The 14,945-nt window shown below is 46.2% G+C and overlaps 1 protein-coding gene across 1 annotated transcript in view; it reads right to left on the bottom strand.

The window, feature by feature from the left end:
- Window positions 1-14,596, bottom strand: part of SLC25A20 (solute carrier family 25 member 20) — a 28,254-nt gene extending 13,658 nt beyond the window's left edge. The window contains exons 1-4 of the mRNA XM_021687037.1: window positions 14,333-14,596; window positions 9,574-9,666; window positions 4,884-5,011; window positions 1,527-1,617 (exon numbers count right to left, since the gene is read on the bottom strand). Coding sequence (XP_021542712.1) covers window positions 1,527-1,617; window positions 4,884-5,011; window positions 9,574-9,666; window positions 14,333-14,437 — 417 coding nt within the window. The 5' untranslated portion in view covers window positions 14,438-14,596. The remainder of the gene's footprint in view (window positions 1-1,526; window positions 1,618-4,883; window positions 5,012-9,573; window positions 9,667-14,332) is intronic.
- Between the last annotated feature and the right edge of the window lie 349 nt (window positions 14,597-14,945).

The following is a 14,945-nucleotide window of genomic DNA, read 5'->3' as shown; positions in this document are numbered from 1 at the left end:
ACCTTTAGGGGCACCTGGGTGGCACAGGTAGTTAAGCGTCCAATTCTTGGTTTTGGCTCAGGTCGTGATCTCGGAGTCATGAGATTGAGCTCCATGCCAGGCTCCATGCTCAACATGGAGTCTGCCTGGAATTCTCTCTCCCTCTCCCTCTGTCCCTCCCACTCGTTCACTCTCCCTAAAATAACTAAATAAGTCTTTTTTAAAAAAAGTATACACCTTTAAACATAATAATTTCAAGTCTGGATATTTACTCTAAGAAAATAATCAGGTACACATACAAAAACTTATTTACAAAGATCGTCACTATCATACATAATTTGTCATGCTCCCAGATAAGGGATTATTGGGTAAATGACAGCCATGTAATGAAATAATAGGCAGAACATGAAGCTTGAGAAAAATAACCACACAAAAAATTAGGATACATAAAATGAAAAAAGTGGGTTATAAAACTAATGCAGGGACTCCTGGGTGGCTCAGTCGGCTAAGCGGCTGCCTTCGGCCCGGGTCATGATCCCAGGGTCCTTGCTCAGCAGGGAGCCTGCTTCTCCCTCTCTCTCCCTCTGCTTGTGCTCTCTCTGTCAAATAAATAAAATCTTAAAAAAATATAAAAATAAAATAAAATAAAACTAATGCATTATATGACCCCAATTTGATTTCAAAAGTTAATATTTCTTAATATATGTGTTTACCAAAAAAATTAGAATTCAAAAAGAATGCATAACAGTGGTTACCTCAGTGGGATGGTATCATGGGTGAGAAATACATTTTTTTCTGTGCTTCTTTGCATTATCAAAATTTTCTAGCAAGAATGGTGTGTTAAATCACTTTAGTCATTAGAAGAAAAAAGCAGTAATTTTTTTGTTGTTTTAAAAGGAGCCCTGGGGTGCCTGGGTGGCTCAGTCGGTTAAGGGGCTACCTTCGGCTCAGGTCATGATCCCAGGGTCCTGGGACTGAGCCCCGCATCAGGCTCCTTGCTCAGCAGAGAGCCTGCTTCTCCCTCTCCCTCTGCCTGCCTGCCACTCCCCCTGCTTGTGCTCTCTCTCTCTGTGTCAAATAAATAAATAAAATCTTAAAAAAAAAAAAAGGAGCCCTGTATGGTAAGGCAGGCAGCCAGTTCACGCCCTGGGCCTGTGAAAGAGCTAGGGACTCCAAGGGCACTGAGCCTTTGGGCAACTGGTACAGACATAAGATACAATGGGCCGAAGCAGCCTCCCTTCCACCTCTGAAGAGACATGACTCACCTTTCAGAGTTCCTGAAGTAGCTGTTAATAAGAGTGGATAAGTCTGGAATGACACGTCACAGGTGTGACATTTTGGTTGGTTTGTTATACTGTCCTGGTTCTCGATTCTACTACGACTGCTTCCATGTTCCTGAAAACCTTGAAACTGTTTTGCACACCTGACCTGAAGCCTTTATAAAGGGTGAAAGGACATAAACATCCACACAAAATTGCATACTGAACGGAAAAGGCTAGCCACCTCCCCCCAGATCACATCCCCCCCAGCCCAGATCCCATCCTTACCTGTAACAAGCACTTGATCCGTTCTCCAGGGGTCATAATTCCTGTGGTGAATACACCAGATAACATCCCAGCTGCAAATATTTGGGGGTAACTGTATTGAAAACAAAAACCAGAGGCAAGCACCTGTGACTAACCACCCAGAACAGAGGTGATCCCAGCAAAGAGGATGACTTTTTAAGAAAAAATAAGCACTGAGGGTTGGGGGATGCCCTAAATGGGTGATGGGCATTAAGGAGGGCACTTGCTGGAATGAGCACTGGGTATTATATGTAAGTAATGAATTACTAAATTCTATTGCTTTAAACCAATACTACACTCTATGTTAACTAACTTGAATTTAAATTAAAAAGAAAAGAAAAAAAGAAGCACTTGGACTAGGCAGAAGCCCAGCAGAAATAAGTCATATTTTGCACAAAAGCCAAGTTCTAGGTATATTCTCAGTGCCAAGAGCAATATGAGCTTGGTCAAGAAGGCTACCTGCACACTCAGATGGCCTCACCCACGGGAGCAGCTTTATAGTGAGACACAGTTCCCTCCCCTGGGCCTGCCATGCACGATGACTATGGACAAGTTTTTAGGCTTCACTGAGCCTTGCTTCCCCATTTGTGAAATTCAGGGTTGTGGAAAAAAGCCTCTAACTCAAGATCTGGGTCTCAGTTGACCCCGGTTCCCCTCCAATCTCACTTCCTCTGGACCACCAAGGTCCTGAGAACATTTTAAGCCAAGACACAAGCAGGACAGCATCACGGCTGGTGGAGACAGCTGTGGCCACCTCCACGGGCTGAGGGGCAGCCAGGACAGTTGCAAGGACTAAGATGCTGAGAAAGGCCCAGACAGGGATGGTACCCAGACAGGCATGATGGGTTCTGTGGCCCTCTTGTGCAGGGAATGGTCCCCCAGTGGCCAGAGATACAGACCCTCACCCTGGCCCTCAAAGAATGAACCACACCGAGTATTCGGAGGAGTCTGAGGCTCCAGGCATCTATACCACCCCGCTCTCTGTGGTACCCCTAGCATCTCCTTTTCTTTCTGAGATTGGTAATACAAGGGTGGCCAGCAGGCAATGGAGCACAAAGCCATAATTAGTTTTTCAACAGAGCCCCCACAATTTAAAAAATGTTGCTAAAAATCTTCAGTTACTTTCCAGAGCCTCAGGCCCCTCCTGACCCCAAGCCTCTGCGAGCTGAGCCTTCAGGCAGGCCCCACCCAACAAGGAGCCCAAGATCTGGAGAGTAGATGTCAAACAGGGGTATGGAGACATCTACTGCAGGTTCTTCTCTCCAGGCAGGGCATCAGTTTCAACAGCCCTGTTTTTTCCATATTCTCATCCCAGGCAGGGCCCACACATATACCTCAGGCAGATAAGTCTACCACACAGGTTGACTGTCTAACAGTCAAGAGAGTTGCTTTCATGCATGGCCTCATTCACAGGCTCAGTTCACACTACTATCCCCAAGAGGAGCCCTCTCTGCAACTGAACTTCCCCTCATGAGACCAACTGTTCTTTGGGATGCCCATACCCCAGGTTAGGCACACCCCCATCTCCTGGGAGTAAGGACTTTCCTCTGAATGGGGTCTCTGTGTGTGCACGGGGTACTCTGTAGACACTCTATGGCTGCCTGGCCCATTCTGCCACCTCCCACCCCACCCCAGGTTGGCATTTGTGAGTCTGGACCTCTTGGGCATCCACTCCACGGTCGTGGTAGCACTCATTTCCACACTATCCCTAAATACCACTGCAGGGAGGGGAACATGGCAGGGCTGATGTTCAGAATTTAGAACATGGCAAGATTATAGGAGTGGGGTCCCGAGTATCTTGACCTTTGCTCAAGCAGGAAGGCTGTTTCTTTGTACACTGATGTGATTGTACAGGGAATACAAGCCACAGGCCAAAGTACTAACAATGACCCCACTGGAGGTTTTAGTGCATGGTCCTGGTATAGGTAGGAACTGGCACATGAGCTAGAAGACCAGGTGCTCAGAGAGGACATGTGTCCATGAGATATTTGGACTACCAACAGTCAAACACAACTTCAAAAGGACCCCATACATGTCCACATTTGTGGCCACCTGTGGCTATTTACAGAAGCTGGGCACATTCAACGGTCACAAGGACTCCAGAAATAGTTTCATATTACAAGCATCTGTATCTACGTCCTAGACCCTTACTCAGCATGCTGTGGCCTGAAGTAGTGACAGAAAACAACCACATAGCACCCTGGGCTTCCTCCTTTGAGCTCCTGGATCTCAAGCCTGGCTAAGCCTCTGGGGGTTCAGTGCTGCCTGTAACTCCTCCCAGGAGTTGTCACCTTGCAAGTCTCAGACTGAGCCACCTTGCTATCCCACGTTTCCATTCAGAATTCCCCTGCATCCCAAGAAGCTGGTCTGATGAAAAGTACAGCACAGGGAATATAATATAGTCAATAATACTATAACAACTTTGTATGGTAGCAGATGGTGACTACACTTAGCATCGGGAGCACTTCATCATGTGTATAATTGTTGAATTACTATGTTAGACACCTGAAACTAATATTATACATCAACTATATTTCAATTAAAAGTTAAAAAATGCCTGGGTGGCTCAGCTGGTTAAGTGTCTGCCTTCGGCTCAGGTCATGATCCCAAAGAGCCGACCTGCTCAGCAAGGAGTCTGCTTCTCACTCTGAGCCTACCCCCCTCTCATGCTGTCTCTCTCTCACTCTCTCCCTCAAACAAATAAACAAAATCTTTTTTAAAAAAGTTAAAAAATGTTTAATTTTTAAAAAATTGACCTGTTTTTATTAACTACTTTGTAAATTCTGAGCTATAATCCTGACTCATGTGCCTCTTCATACCCAAATCCAACTTCTTAAAGTTTATGAAAAGAAAATACACTAATTTATTGCACTAAACAGAGAAACCAGTATCTGAAATAATTATAATCATATGATAAAAATGATGTAAAACAAAAGTTGAGACCTTCCCTTTTCCCAACCAGGTGATGGAAAACAAGGTTGCCTCTGTCTTTACTGCAGCACCAGGAACTGTTCATGGTATTTTATACACATTGTAGCATTCAGACCTCCCAATGCTATGGGGTTGGTATTACTAATACCCCTAGTAAGAAACTACTTCACAGAAGAAATTATGACAGTCTGATAGGGAGGAGGGGGGAGGGCTTTGGGTTGTTTTCTTTTTCCTTTTGGTTCACAGGGCAAAAGAAACTCAAGTCCCTCCCTCATGTGGAGCAACCAGGAGTCAGTGTTAGGGGCCCAGGAGGACAGCCACCCCCTATCTGCTGAGATTTTTTCCTTTAACCCATGTCACATTACCAGGCAGAACAGCTTCAAGTGCTCCAGGCTTGTAAGTACTTACCTAAGCACATCCTCTGGGCATTTCTGTTGTAGTTTCTTCCCCAAACCAAACCCAAAGAAGCACACGGCGAACATAGGGGTGACCCCAATGATGGGGGCAGCCATGCCCCGATATAGCCCCGTGATGCCCTGCAAGGAATCATAGAAGCAGAAGCTGTTTATAGACACAACTACACTTCATACCGCTGAAACGGGGAAGTAGTGTGTCCTCTAACCTGTGGCTTCCTTCACCTCTTCTCCAAGCAAAGAGAGCTTTAAATAGGAAGAAAACCCCAGAAATAGTTGTCCTCTTATACACCACGGAAGAAACTGGAAACAGCTTTCATTCTGGAAGACAATCTGGCAATATGCAGCATACTCTTTCATCAGGAAATTCTGTCGAGAAATTTATTCTAAGAAAATACTCAGAGATGTAAAAAGAGAATGACAGCAGGCAATCATAAGCTCCCAAAATTTTGGAATAAACCAAAAAACTCCCAAATAGGACACTAACAAGACAAACGATGGGAATTCCATAAATGGACTATCACAGCTATTAAATCACATTGTAACATGAGAAGAGACTACTAGGTCTACTTAGAGACCACTAAAAAAGCAGGCTAAAAAACAAGATGTACGATGTGATCTGACTTCCTTGGAGTGAGACGACAGGTAACTAAGAAGTTTTTGTATTTTCCAAGTATTAAGACGTGGGGGTTTTATTGTTAGAAACAATATTAAGACCGCACATCAATTTCCACTCATACAGTTTGGTGATAAAATCAACTTTGTAGTAGCCAATAAATAGACAGATAGATATCCCAACCATACAAGGTTAGCAAACCAGGGAAGAGGAAGATTTGGGACCCAGGAGACCAAGGGTTCAGCACAAGAGAGCTGAATGGGGTTTCCAAGATGGCATTGAGTACTGTCAGTCTAGAAAGAAGCCAGTCCACATGGGAGTATGAGGATGGAGGACTCCAGAAGGGATGTTTCCGAGAAAAACAAAGCAGAACAACTCACAGTGGAACAACAGATTTAACTGTTTTGGCAGTGTGGAAAACCAAACAGAAAGGTACGCCACAGAGCTTTTCAGATACAGGGTAACAGAGACAGCAATTCAAAGAAACATAAGCAAAAGAAACTGACACAATTACTAACCCAACCTCAAGTAAAACAGTCACACAAGAAATAAAATGTACCTCAGAGTACATTAGTTACTTAACAGGAAAAAACATATGAAGTTGTAATCATGAAAACAGTGAATTGGATTAAACCACAAAATATGATAAAATTATATGGGCAGGGCAGAAAGAAGGGATAAAGGAATGTAAGACTTAAAATCATCTACCACAAACCGGAAGCTAAAACATGTAAGGATGTATAAAATATAGTAGTAAATATATATTATTTAGGTAGAAACAGCACAAACTGGAAGAGCTAAAAACAGCTGCCTCTGGAGAAGGGGGAATAAATCACTTTGCTACTTTGTTACAAGCCTTTTAATAACAAACCCAAGTGCTTGTATCACTTCAATACAACATAAGGAATAATTTTTTAAAGATTTTATTTATTTATTTGAGAGAGAGAGATAGTGAGAGAGCGAACAAGCAGGGCAATGAACTAAGCCACCCAGGCGCCCCAATAGGGAATAATTTTAAAAACAAAACTAAAAGGGCATCTGGGTGGCTCAGTCAATTGGGCATCCGGATCTAGGTTTTGCTTGGGTCATGGTCTCAGGGTCGTGAGATCCACACTCAGCTCAGAGTTTGCTTGGGATTCCCTCTCCCTTTCCCTCTGCCCCTCCCCCAGCTTGTGCACTTGTGCACACTCACACACACTCATGCTCACTCACTCTCTCTCAATAAATGGATAAAATCTTAAAAAATATATTAAAACTGTTCCTTGGGGCACCTGGGTGGCTCAGTTGGTTAAGTGTCTGCCTTTGGCTCAGGTCATGATTCCAGGGTCCTGGGACTGAGCCCCACATTGGGCTCCCTGCTCAGTGGGGAGTCTGCCTTTCCCTCTCCCCCTCCCCTTGCTCCTGTTTGTGCTCTTGCTTTCTCTCAAATAAATAAATAAAATCTGAAAAAAAAAAAAAAAAAAAGCTGTTCCTTAAGAGAGAGCTGCAGGTCGGGTGCCTGGGTGTCTCAGTCCATTGACTTCAGCTCAGGTCCTAATCCCAGGGTCTTGAAATTGAGCTCTGCATTGGGCTCACGCTCAGCACAAAGTCAGCTTGTCCCTTTCCCTCTGCTCACCCCCCACCCTGGCTCGTGCTCACACACGCTCTCTTCAAATAAATAAAATCTTTTAAAAAGAGAGAGAGAGCTTCAGGAGAAACAGGGTGGTGCTACACACTGGGAGGGTCCACAGACACAGGCTGAAGGACCTGTCTCTCTGCAGACTCTGGGCATTCACAACCAGCCTTCTAAAGGGGCCAGTTGTACCAGTCAGCACTCCTGGATCCTGCAAAGGTCTAACATTGCCACAGGCTGTAAGCAGACTCTCTTGACGACAAAGTGCAAAGGCAGTAAACTGGAAAGAATGAAGGGGAAAAAGAAGGTTCTGAGGAGGATCTACAAAAGCAGCATGTGACAAAATCCTTCCAAAGCCCACAGCTCCCTGCCTGGGCTGAGAAGGATGCCCAAGTCCTAAGGGGCTAAGCCCATGCCTCCTGACAACTCCACTAGCCTTCCTTCCACTATGCTGGCCCACCCACCCACTTCCATGCAGCACCAAGACCTCTGGGAGCTTTAGAAAGCGGAGAGCTCAGTCTGCACAGCAAAGCTGGGACATGCACACATATGGACTAAGGAAGCCTATTCAACTCTGCGGGGAATTGGGTTTATACAAGCCATTCTCACCAAGCCCCCAGGACCCAGCACACTGCCAAGCCGCTAACCATGTACTCAGTGTCTGTTGACAAGACGCATATAATCCTGCCTCTCTTCCTCTAGGGCAGAGGACTCTGAGCAGACCCAAAGCCTAAAGCCTCAGTCAGACACTGGTCAGGTTCTGCTCTGGGCAGCACAGAAGAAAAGGCAGCACCACCTCAGGCATGGGTCCTACAGGAACCCTGGGAACAACTTCTCCCCCAAGGATGAGCCAATCACTTAACCAGCATCCCCTCTTTATCTGGGTGACATCTACTTCTCAGTTTCTCTACATTTAATAAGGACTGTATGTTTAATAGAGTATTTTTATGAGAGTTATATTTTAGGAAGCAAAGGAAAAGTTCTCAACAAGGTCTTTTAACATATGTACTAATGAAGTGAGTAATAAATATCACTAGTAAAAAAACTTTTTTAAAATCCTGTGTTTTCGGGCGCCTGGGTGGCTCAGTTGGTTAAGCGACTGCCTTCAGCTCAGGTCATGATCCTGGAGTCCTGGGATCGAGTCCCGCATCGGGCTCCCTGCTCAGCGGGGAGTCTGCTTCTCCCTCTGACTCTCCCCCTCTCATGCTCTCTCTCTCTCAAATAAATAAATAAATCTTAAAAATAAAATAAAATAAATAAAATCCTATGTTTTCAGGGGTGCCTGGGTGGCTCAGTCAGTTAAATGTCTGCCTTTGGCTCATCATGATCCCAGGGTCCTGGGATCAAGCCAGGATCCCTGCTCAGCAGGGAGTCTGCTTATCTCTCTCCCTCTGCTCCTCCCCTCCCCCCTCCCCTGCTCAGGTGCTTTCTCTCTCTCTCTTTCAAATAAATAAATAAAACCTTTAAAAATAAATAAATAAATAGGGGCACCTCGGTGGCTCACTCAGTTAAGCATCTGCCTTCTGTTCGGATCATAATCCCAGGATCCTGGGATTGAGCCCCACATCGGGCTCCCTGCTCAGCAGGGAGCCTGCTTCTCCCTCTCCCTCTGCTGCTCCCCCAGCTTGTGCTCTCTCACGTGTACTCTCTCTCAAATAAATAAATAAAATCTTTAAAAATAAAAATATAAATAAATAAAATCTCATGTTTTCACTCTAAGAAATACCTGAAAAGTTATTATGTAATTCAATAACCCCAAACAAATTTAGTGTCTTTGTCTAGGGGTTTGAAGACCCACTGGCTTCTCTCACTGTTCCTCAGACTGGCTGACTTTTCCTCTAGATTTTACATGAACTTTTTTTTTTTTTTTAAGATTTTATTTATTTATTTGACAGAGAGATAGAGAGAGAGAACAAGTAGGCAGAGAGGCAGGCAGAGCCACCCAGGCGCCCCTATATGAACTTCTTTATGACTACATTTTTTTCCTTTTCTTTTCTCTTTTCTTTCTTTCTCTTTTTTTTTAAGTATGCCCAGCGTAGGGCTTGAATTCATGACTGTGAGTTCAAGAATCACATGCTCCACCAAGTGAGCCAGCCAGGCACCCAGAGACTTTACGTGAACTTGTGACACTGACCTCTATTGAACCGACTGATCCAGATTTGTATTTTCTTCCATTTCACATCTCTAATTACTCCCCACCAATTCCCTCTGGGCTAATTCTGCCTTCCAAATGAGAGAACGATTTTATTAGCTTCAGTCTTCCATATAAAACAGTGGCTGGAACTATCAAAGACTCCAGCGCCACAACAGGAGGGCACAGGACAGCACAATGAGACAGCAGCAGCTATGCGCTAGCCCTCCAGCAGAAAGTCACTCTCTCCCCCAGGGGGATAACAAACCAGCTCTGTGAATGTAGTCCTCTGAGTAGGAGGAGTGCCCAGCACTTGGATACCATACCTCTCTAACAAGAGTCTTCCGGAAGCAGTCGAAGGTCCCAGAATACATGGGAGGCTGTCCAGGCAAACTCGGGGGCTGTGTCTGCAGTCGGACCTGAAAACAGAAGTGAAAATACAGTCAACTCCCAGAAAGAGAACTTCCTTCCAGACTCTGAACAGAGAAAGCTGTGCCTGTGTACGTGTCTTCGGCATTCACTTAGCCTGCTAGATTCAGACTTCTCTTTCTTCCAGTTTATCCAAAGTCTGCACTCACAGGTCATGAGTAGCATGCTTTTTTTCCCCCTCATCCAGTTACTTCCATTTATTTCTTACCTAATGGATCCCACAGGGACCCAATGGGATAGGTATTCCCAGCTTACAGATGAGAAGACTGGGTTTAGTGCCAGTAATAAGGCCTGGCTGATGCAAAGCTCCAGCTCCTGCCACCCCCGCGCCTTCCATCTGTGGTGGCATGCTTGTGGTTAGGTAAGGCACTCCACAGAGGCATTCTGGAGTAAGGTGGATTTAATCCTACTTTTCTTGGTTCTCATCCTTCTCGGCCTTTTGGTATATCCAATGCTTCAAACTATGTCTTCTTGAAACCTCCCTTCTTTATCCCCTTTTCTACTCCAGGCATTCTTCAAGGCTTAGCGCCCTACCCAACTGGTCCACAATCCCTTTCAGAAAACTCAGACTGCAAGGCTTCAGCTTCTACTCAGTGATGACTATCACTTGGTCATCTCCAGACCTTCTTTCCCATCTTTAGGGCTACATTTCCAACTGCCTGGAGAAGATCTCCCTACTCAAATCACCTCTGGAATCTCACCCTCCTAAAGAATGTGCCCTTTCCTGGGTAGCTCAGTCGTTAAGCATCTGCCTTCGACTCAGGTCATGATCCCAGGGTCCTGGGATCGAGCCCCGCATCGGGCTCCCCGCTCAGCGGGAAGCCTGCTTCCCCCTCTCCCACTCCCCGTGCTTGTGTTCCCTCACTCACTGTGTGTCTGTCAAATAAAAAAAAAAAAAGAATGTGCCCTTTGTGCCAGAGCCACCTAGCCATCCTCTTTCTCAGAATTTGAAACCATAGCATCACCTCCGACTACTTCCTGTTGCTCTTGACATGGGCACCAAGTCTGTTAAAGTGGTCCTTCGAGATTCTTCCAGAATCCTAATTTCTTCCTCTCTCTCTCTCAGTTCTCTCCCAGAGCAAGTTGTAAACGATTTTCAATTATGTCCACTAATTCTTTGATGCTCTGTCCCCTTCAAAGGTCAGTCCTAATTCATTCCCCTTAAATGTGGACCAGACTCAGTGAACTCACTTCTATCAAGTAGAGTGTGGTGGTATTGATACTATATGACTTCCAAGGCTAGGTGATAAAAAGGCCAGGTTCTGCCTGTCTCTATCGCAGGTTATCTGCTTTGGGGGAAGTCAGCCACCATGTCATGAGGACACGCAAGCAGCCTAGAGAGGCCATGTGTGGAGGAAAGAAGGCCTCCTGACACAGCCAGCAGGAACGTGCCAGCAAGTGAATGAACCACATGGAAACCAATCCTTCAGATGACTGCAGTCCCAAACAACACCTATTATGGGGGGGAGGTGCACTGTCTTTGGTCCAGTACCTTTTTTTTTTTTAAAGTAATCTCTACACCCAACGTGGTAGTCAAACTCATGACCCCAAAATCCAGAGTGACATACTCTCTGATTCTTGATTTCGGCTCAGGTCATGATCTCAGGGTCCTGGGATCAAGCCCCGCATCAGGCTCCCCACTCAGTGGGGAGTCTGCTTCTCTCCCTCTATACCTCTGCCCCTCCCCCTGCTTGTGTTGGAGCACTCTCTCTCTCTCTCTCTCTCAAATAAATAAAATCCTAAAAAAAAAAAGTCACATGCTCTACCAACTAAGCCAGCCAGGCAGCCTGGTTCAGTACTTTTTTTTAATGGCTTCATTAAGATATAATTTACATACCAAAAATTCACCCTTCTAAAGGGCACAATTCAATGGTTTTTAGTATTTTGAATTGTGCAACCTTCCTTAAAATCAATTTAGAACATTTTCATCACCCCAAAAAGAAACACCACACCATTAGTAGTTACTCCCCATTCCTCTTTCCAATCAGCTCTTGGCAATCAGTTATCTACTTTCTGTCTCTATAAATTTGCCTAATATTTACTGAATATTAAGTCCTTTGCCCATTTTTTAATTGGGCTATTTGTCTTTGCATTGAGTTATAAGAGTTCTTTACACATTCTGGATCCCAGCCAATATCTGCAACCTCACAAGTCACCCTGAGCCAGACTATCTGCCTAAGCTGCCCCCAAAATCCTGCCTCACAAAGACTGTGAGAGTTAATGACTGCTGTTGTTTCATATCACTAAGTTTTGGGGTAAGTTGTTATACTGCAATAGATAACTGATATACTCAGTTACTTCTGCAGTCTATTTCCTGGCTGTTTTTCCTGCTCAGAGTTCTTCTGCTTCCAAGTCCTTCTCAGATTGTTATCACACTAACTTTTTCAAAACACCATTTGCAGCATGCTGTTCCTCTGTTTCTTTAGAATCTCTTATTCTCATATTTGTTAGGGCCTCACATGTCACAATAAGGAATCACTCTCTAGGCAATGGAGAGGACATGCAAATCTGAGTTTATAGGACAGAACAGTAGAAATGTCCAGAGGCTCCCACTGCTTTATATCTAAAATCCCTTATATTGGCTTTCAGATCCTCCATGGTCAGACACAACCTCCCTCGCTTGGTAGGGAGGGAGAAGTGGACCAAAACTGTTGATCCCTTTCTGTTATTTTGTGTAAATCTCATCCTTGTCCCATCATGACATTGGCCATCCAAGCCAGCAAGAACATTAAAGTACCCCATGGTTGGGGCGCCTGGGTGGCTCAGTCAGTTAAGCATCTGCCTTCAGCTCAGATCATGATCCCAGAGTCCTGGGATCGAGCCCCACATCGGGCTCCTTGCTCAGCAGGGGGCCTGCTTCTCCCTCTCCCACTCCCCCTGCCTGTGTTCCCTCTCTCACTGTGTCTCTCTCTGTCAAATAAATAAAATCTTTAAAAAAAAAAAAAAAGTACCCCATGGTTGATGTTATTTTACAGCCTGACTCCCACTGTCAAGCCTGTATCTGCCTTCACTCTTGCCCTCCCCAGGCCCAGAATGTCTGGGTTTTTCTACTTCTCCAGTCAGAACTCAGCCAGCCCTTAGCCACCTGCCATACAGCCTTTCCAAGCTCCAACTCCGTCTTAGGCTGTAACTAGTGACCTTGGACCTTTGAAGGCGCTCCTAGACCAGGCTTTGACTGGAGCCCATGTGGCTCTCTGAGGTCAAAAGGCCTGCAATCAGCAATTTGTGGTTTTGTTTAAGCTTAAAAGAGGCTTTCTGGCTGATAAAAGTGCCAGGAACATTTTCAGTCATTTACACTTCAGTACAGAGATCACTGGGCCCTTCCTGAAAGTCACATCTGTGGGGAGGAAGGGCAAGAGGATATAGAAGTTAAGAGCAACATTTGTGTAAAGCAGCCAAGAAGGGTTTTGTTTTGTCTCAAGAGAGGTCCCAAATGCCTGGAACTAACAAGATGTCTGGCTACATGGCTCAAGAGTAGGATGAGAGACCAGACACTTCTCTCTTACTGGACAGTGCTGCCTAAAACGGCCACTTTCTGGGAAGCGCTAACACACACAGCATTTACCATCAGCTGAATAAACATCTGATTTTATGTTTCACAATGCCCTAACCAGCCTGGTTGTTTTAAACCTGACCTTCCCGTAGAATGACTCCGACTCTTCTCCCAGATGAACGGCAGCAAAGAGGTTGCTGCCCAAACCTGCAAGAGGAAATGTCCCCAGAGCAATCTCCTGGGGAAGAAACCCAACCAATATTCTAATAAATCCCCTACACAGACTTCCCACTCTGAAAGACTTATGTCTGCTCCCCACAGGCTCACCCTGGACATGATCTGTCAATTTCCTCCAAATGTGTGTCCAGAAGTAAGGTTAGAAAACTCAGATAAAGTTTCGAATGCTAAGTCGCAGGGCATGGACTTTGGTCTCCAGGCAGGCCTTGCTAAAAGTGCTAAAAGTGGGAAGAATTGAGGCAGAATGTGAGGAAAACCAGGGAACTGGTCCTGGTGAGTTTCCTCCTTCCCAGAGCCTGTTTGATTATGGCTTCCTCATGTGGGAGTTGTGAGGATAATCCTGGCCCTGGGCAAAATCAGTCACTTGCTTTCCTTGGAAGGGACTACATCTCTGAGGTTATCATCACCTCCCACCAGAGGCTGTCAGGTTAACCGGAGGTGACAGGCTGAAGATGGCCAACCCCCAGCGGGCAAAATGAGGAGATGGTGATGCGGGCCCAGAGAATGTCAAAAGACATCTCTAGAATAACTGCGCCTCTGCCTAGCTCTCTTTCTGAGGAGGGCTTTAACAGGTGACCTGTTTCAATCCTGCTGATAATGTTATAAGTTTGCTGATATCAGAGCTTTGAGGAGGCGCCTTTTCTTTCCTATCCCCAGAGAAGTGGCGCAGGGTCAGGAGACTGACTCTGCCGGACAGAGAACTTTAAATCAGAGCCCTTGATGGACGGTTAGATGCTGCTCTCTCTGCGCTTCCCCCCACCCCCCTCCCCCGATCCTCGAAAAGAGTGAAAGGGAGATTCCCTAGACTTCTCATGTAAAGTCCCACGGGCCCCGCTTCTATCCCGGGCTGCGCCTCGTGGGAGAGGCTACTGTCTGCGCCCCTCTCGGGCCTCCTCCCTCCAGCCGGCGCCCCAGCCACCTCGCACCTTGACGGTGTCCAGCGGGTGCCCCACAAATACCAGGCACATGCCGCCAAAGCCGCCGGCCAGCAGGTTCTTGAGCGGGCTGATGGGCTTCGCTTCGCCTGCCATGGCCCGTCGGTCCACCTCACCGGCACTGTGTCGGTCTGTTCCGAACCCGTCCTGCTCCACAGCCCCAGCCACAGTGCCTGCAGCGCCGACCTTTCACCCACTTTCGGGTGGGCGGGGCAAGAGCCGGAGACAGGTTGGGAGGAGGGCACAGGCTGCGGGGTCCGGCTTCCGCTGGGGAGGGCGGCTTCCGGTCGAGGCCCCGCCCCCGACAGGCGTGGTTCGAGGAAGCGGAGCTGGCCTCCATACCCTCTGGGCCGTGTTTGGGAGAGCGGGCGGTTAGATTTACTCCTCCAGGAAGTCTTCCCGGACTTGAATGTTTTCTAATCTGGGCTCCCATTCCTCCAGTCACTCCACTGAGGCCAACAGCGCTCTGCTATGTTCCAGACGCCCTTCCAGGTGCTGGAGGCATAGCTGGTAGCTCAGCACTCGGGTTCCTGTCCATGTGGAGCTTACAGAGCATAACAAAGATAAATAAGTGAAAACTGCATAGTGTATCAAATGGTGATAA

Source organism: Neomonachus schauinslandi, chromosome 1, assembly GCF_002201575.2.
Source record: "Neomonachus schauinslandi chromosome 1, ASM220157v2, whole genome shotgun sequence".
Classification (NCBI taxonomy): domain Eukaryota; kingdom Metazoa; phylum Chordata; class Mammalia; order Carnivora; family Phocidae; genus Neomonachus; species Neomonachus schauinslandi.
Note: the sequence above shows the minus strand (reverse complement) of the source record. Positions and strands in the feature narration are given on the sequence as shown.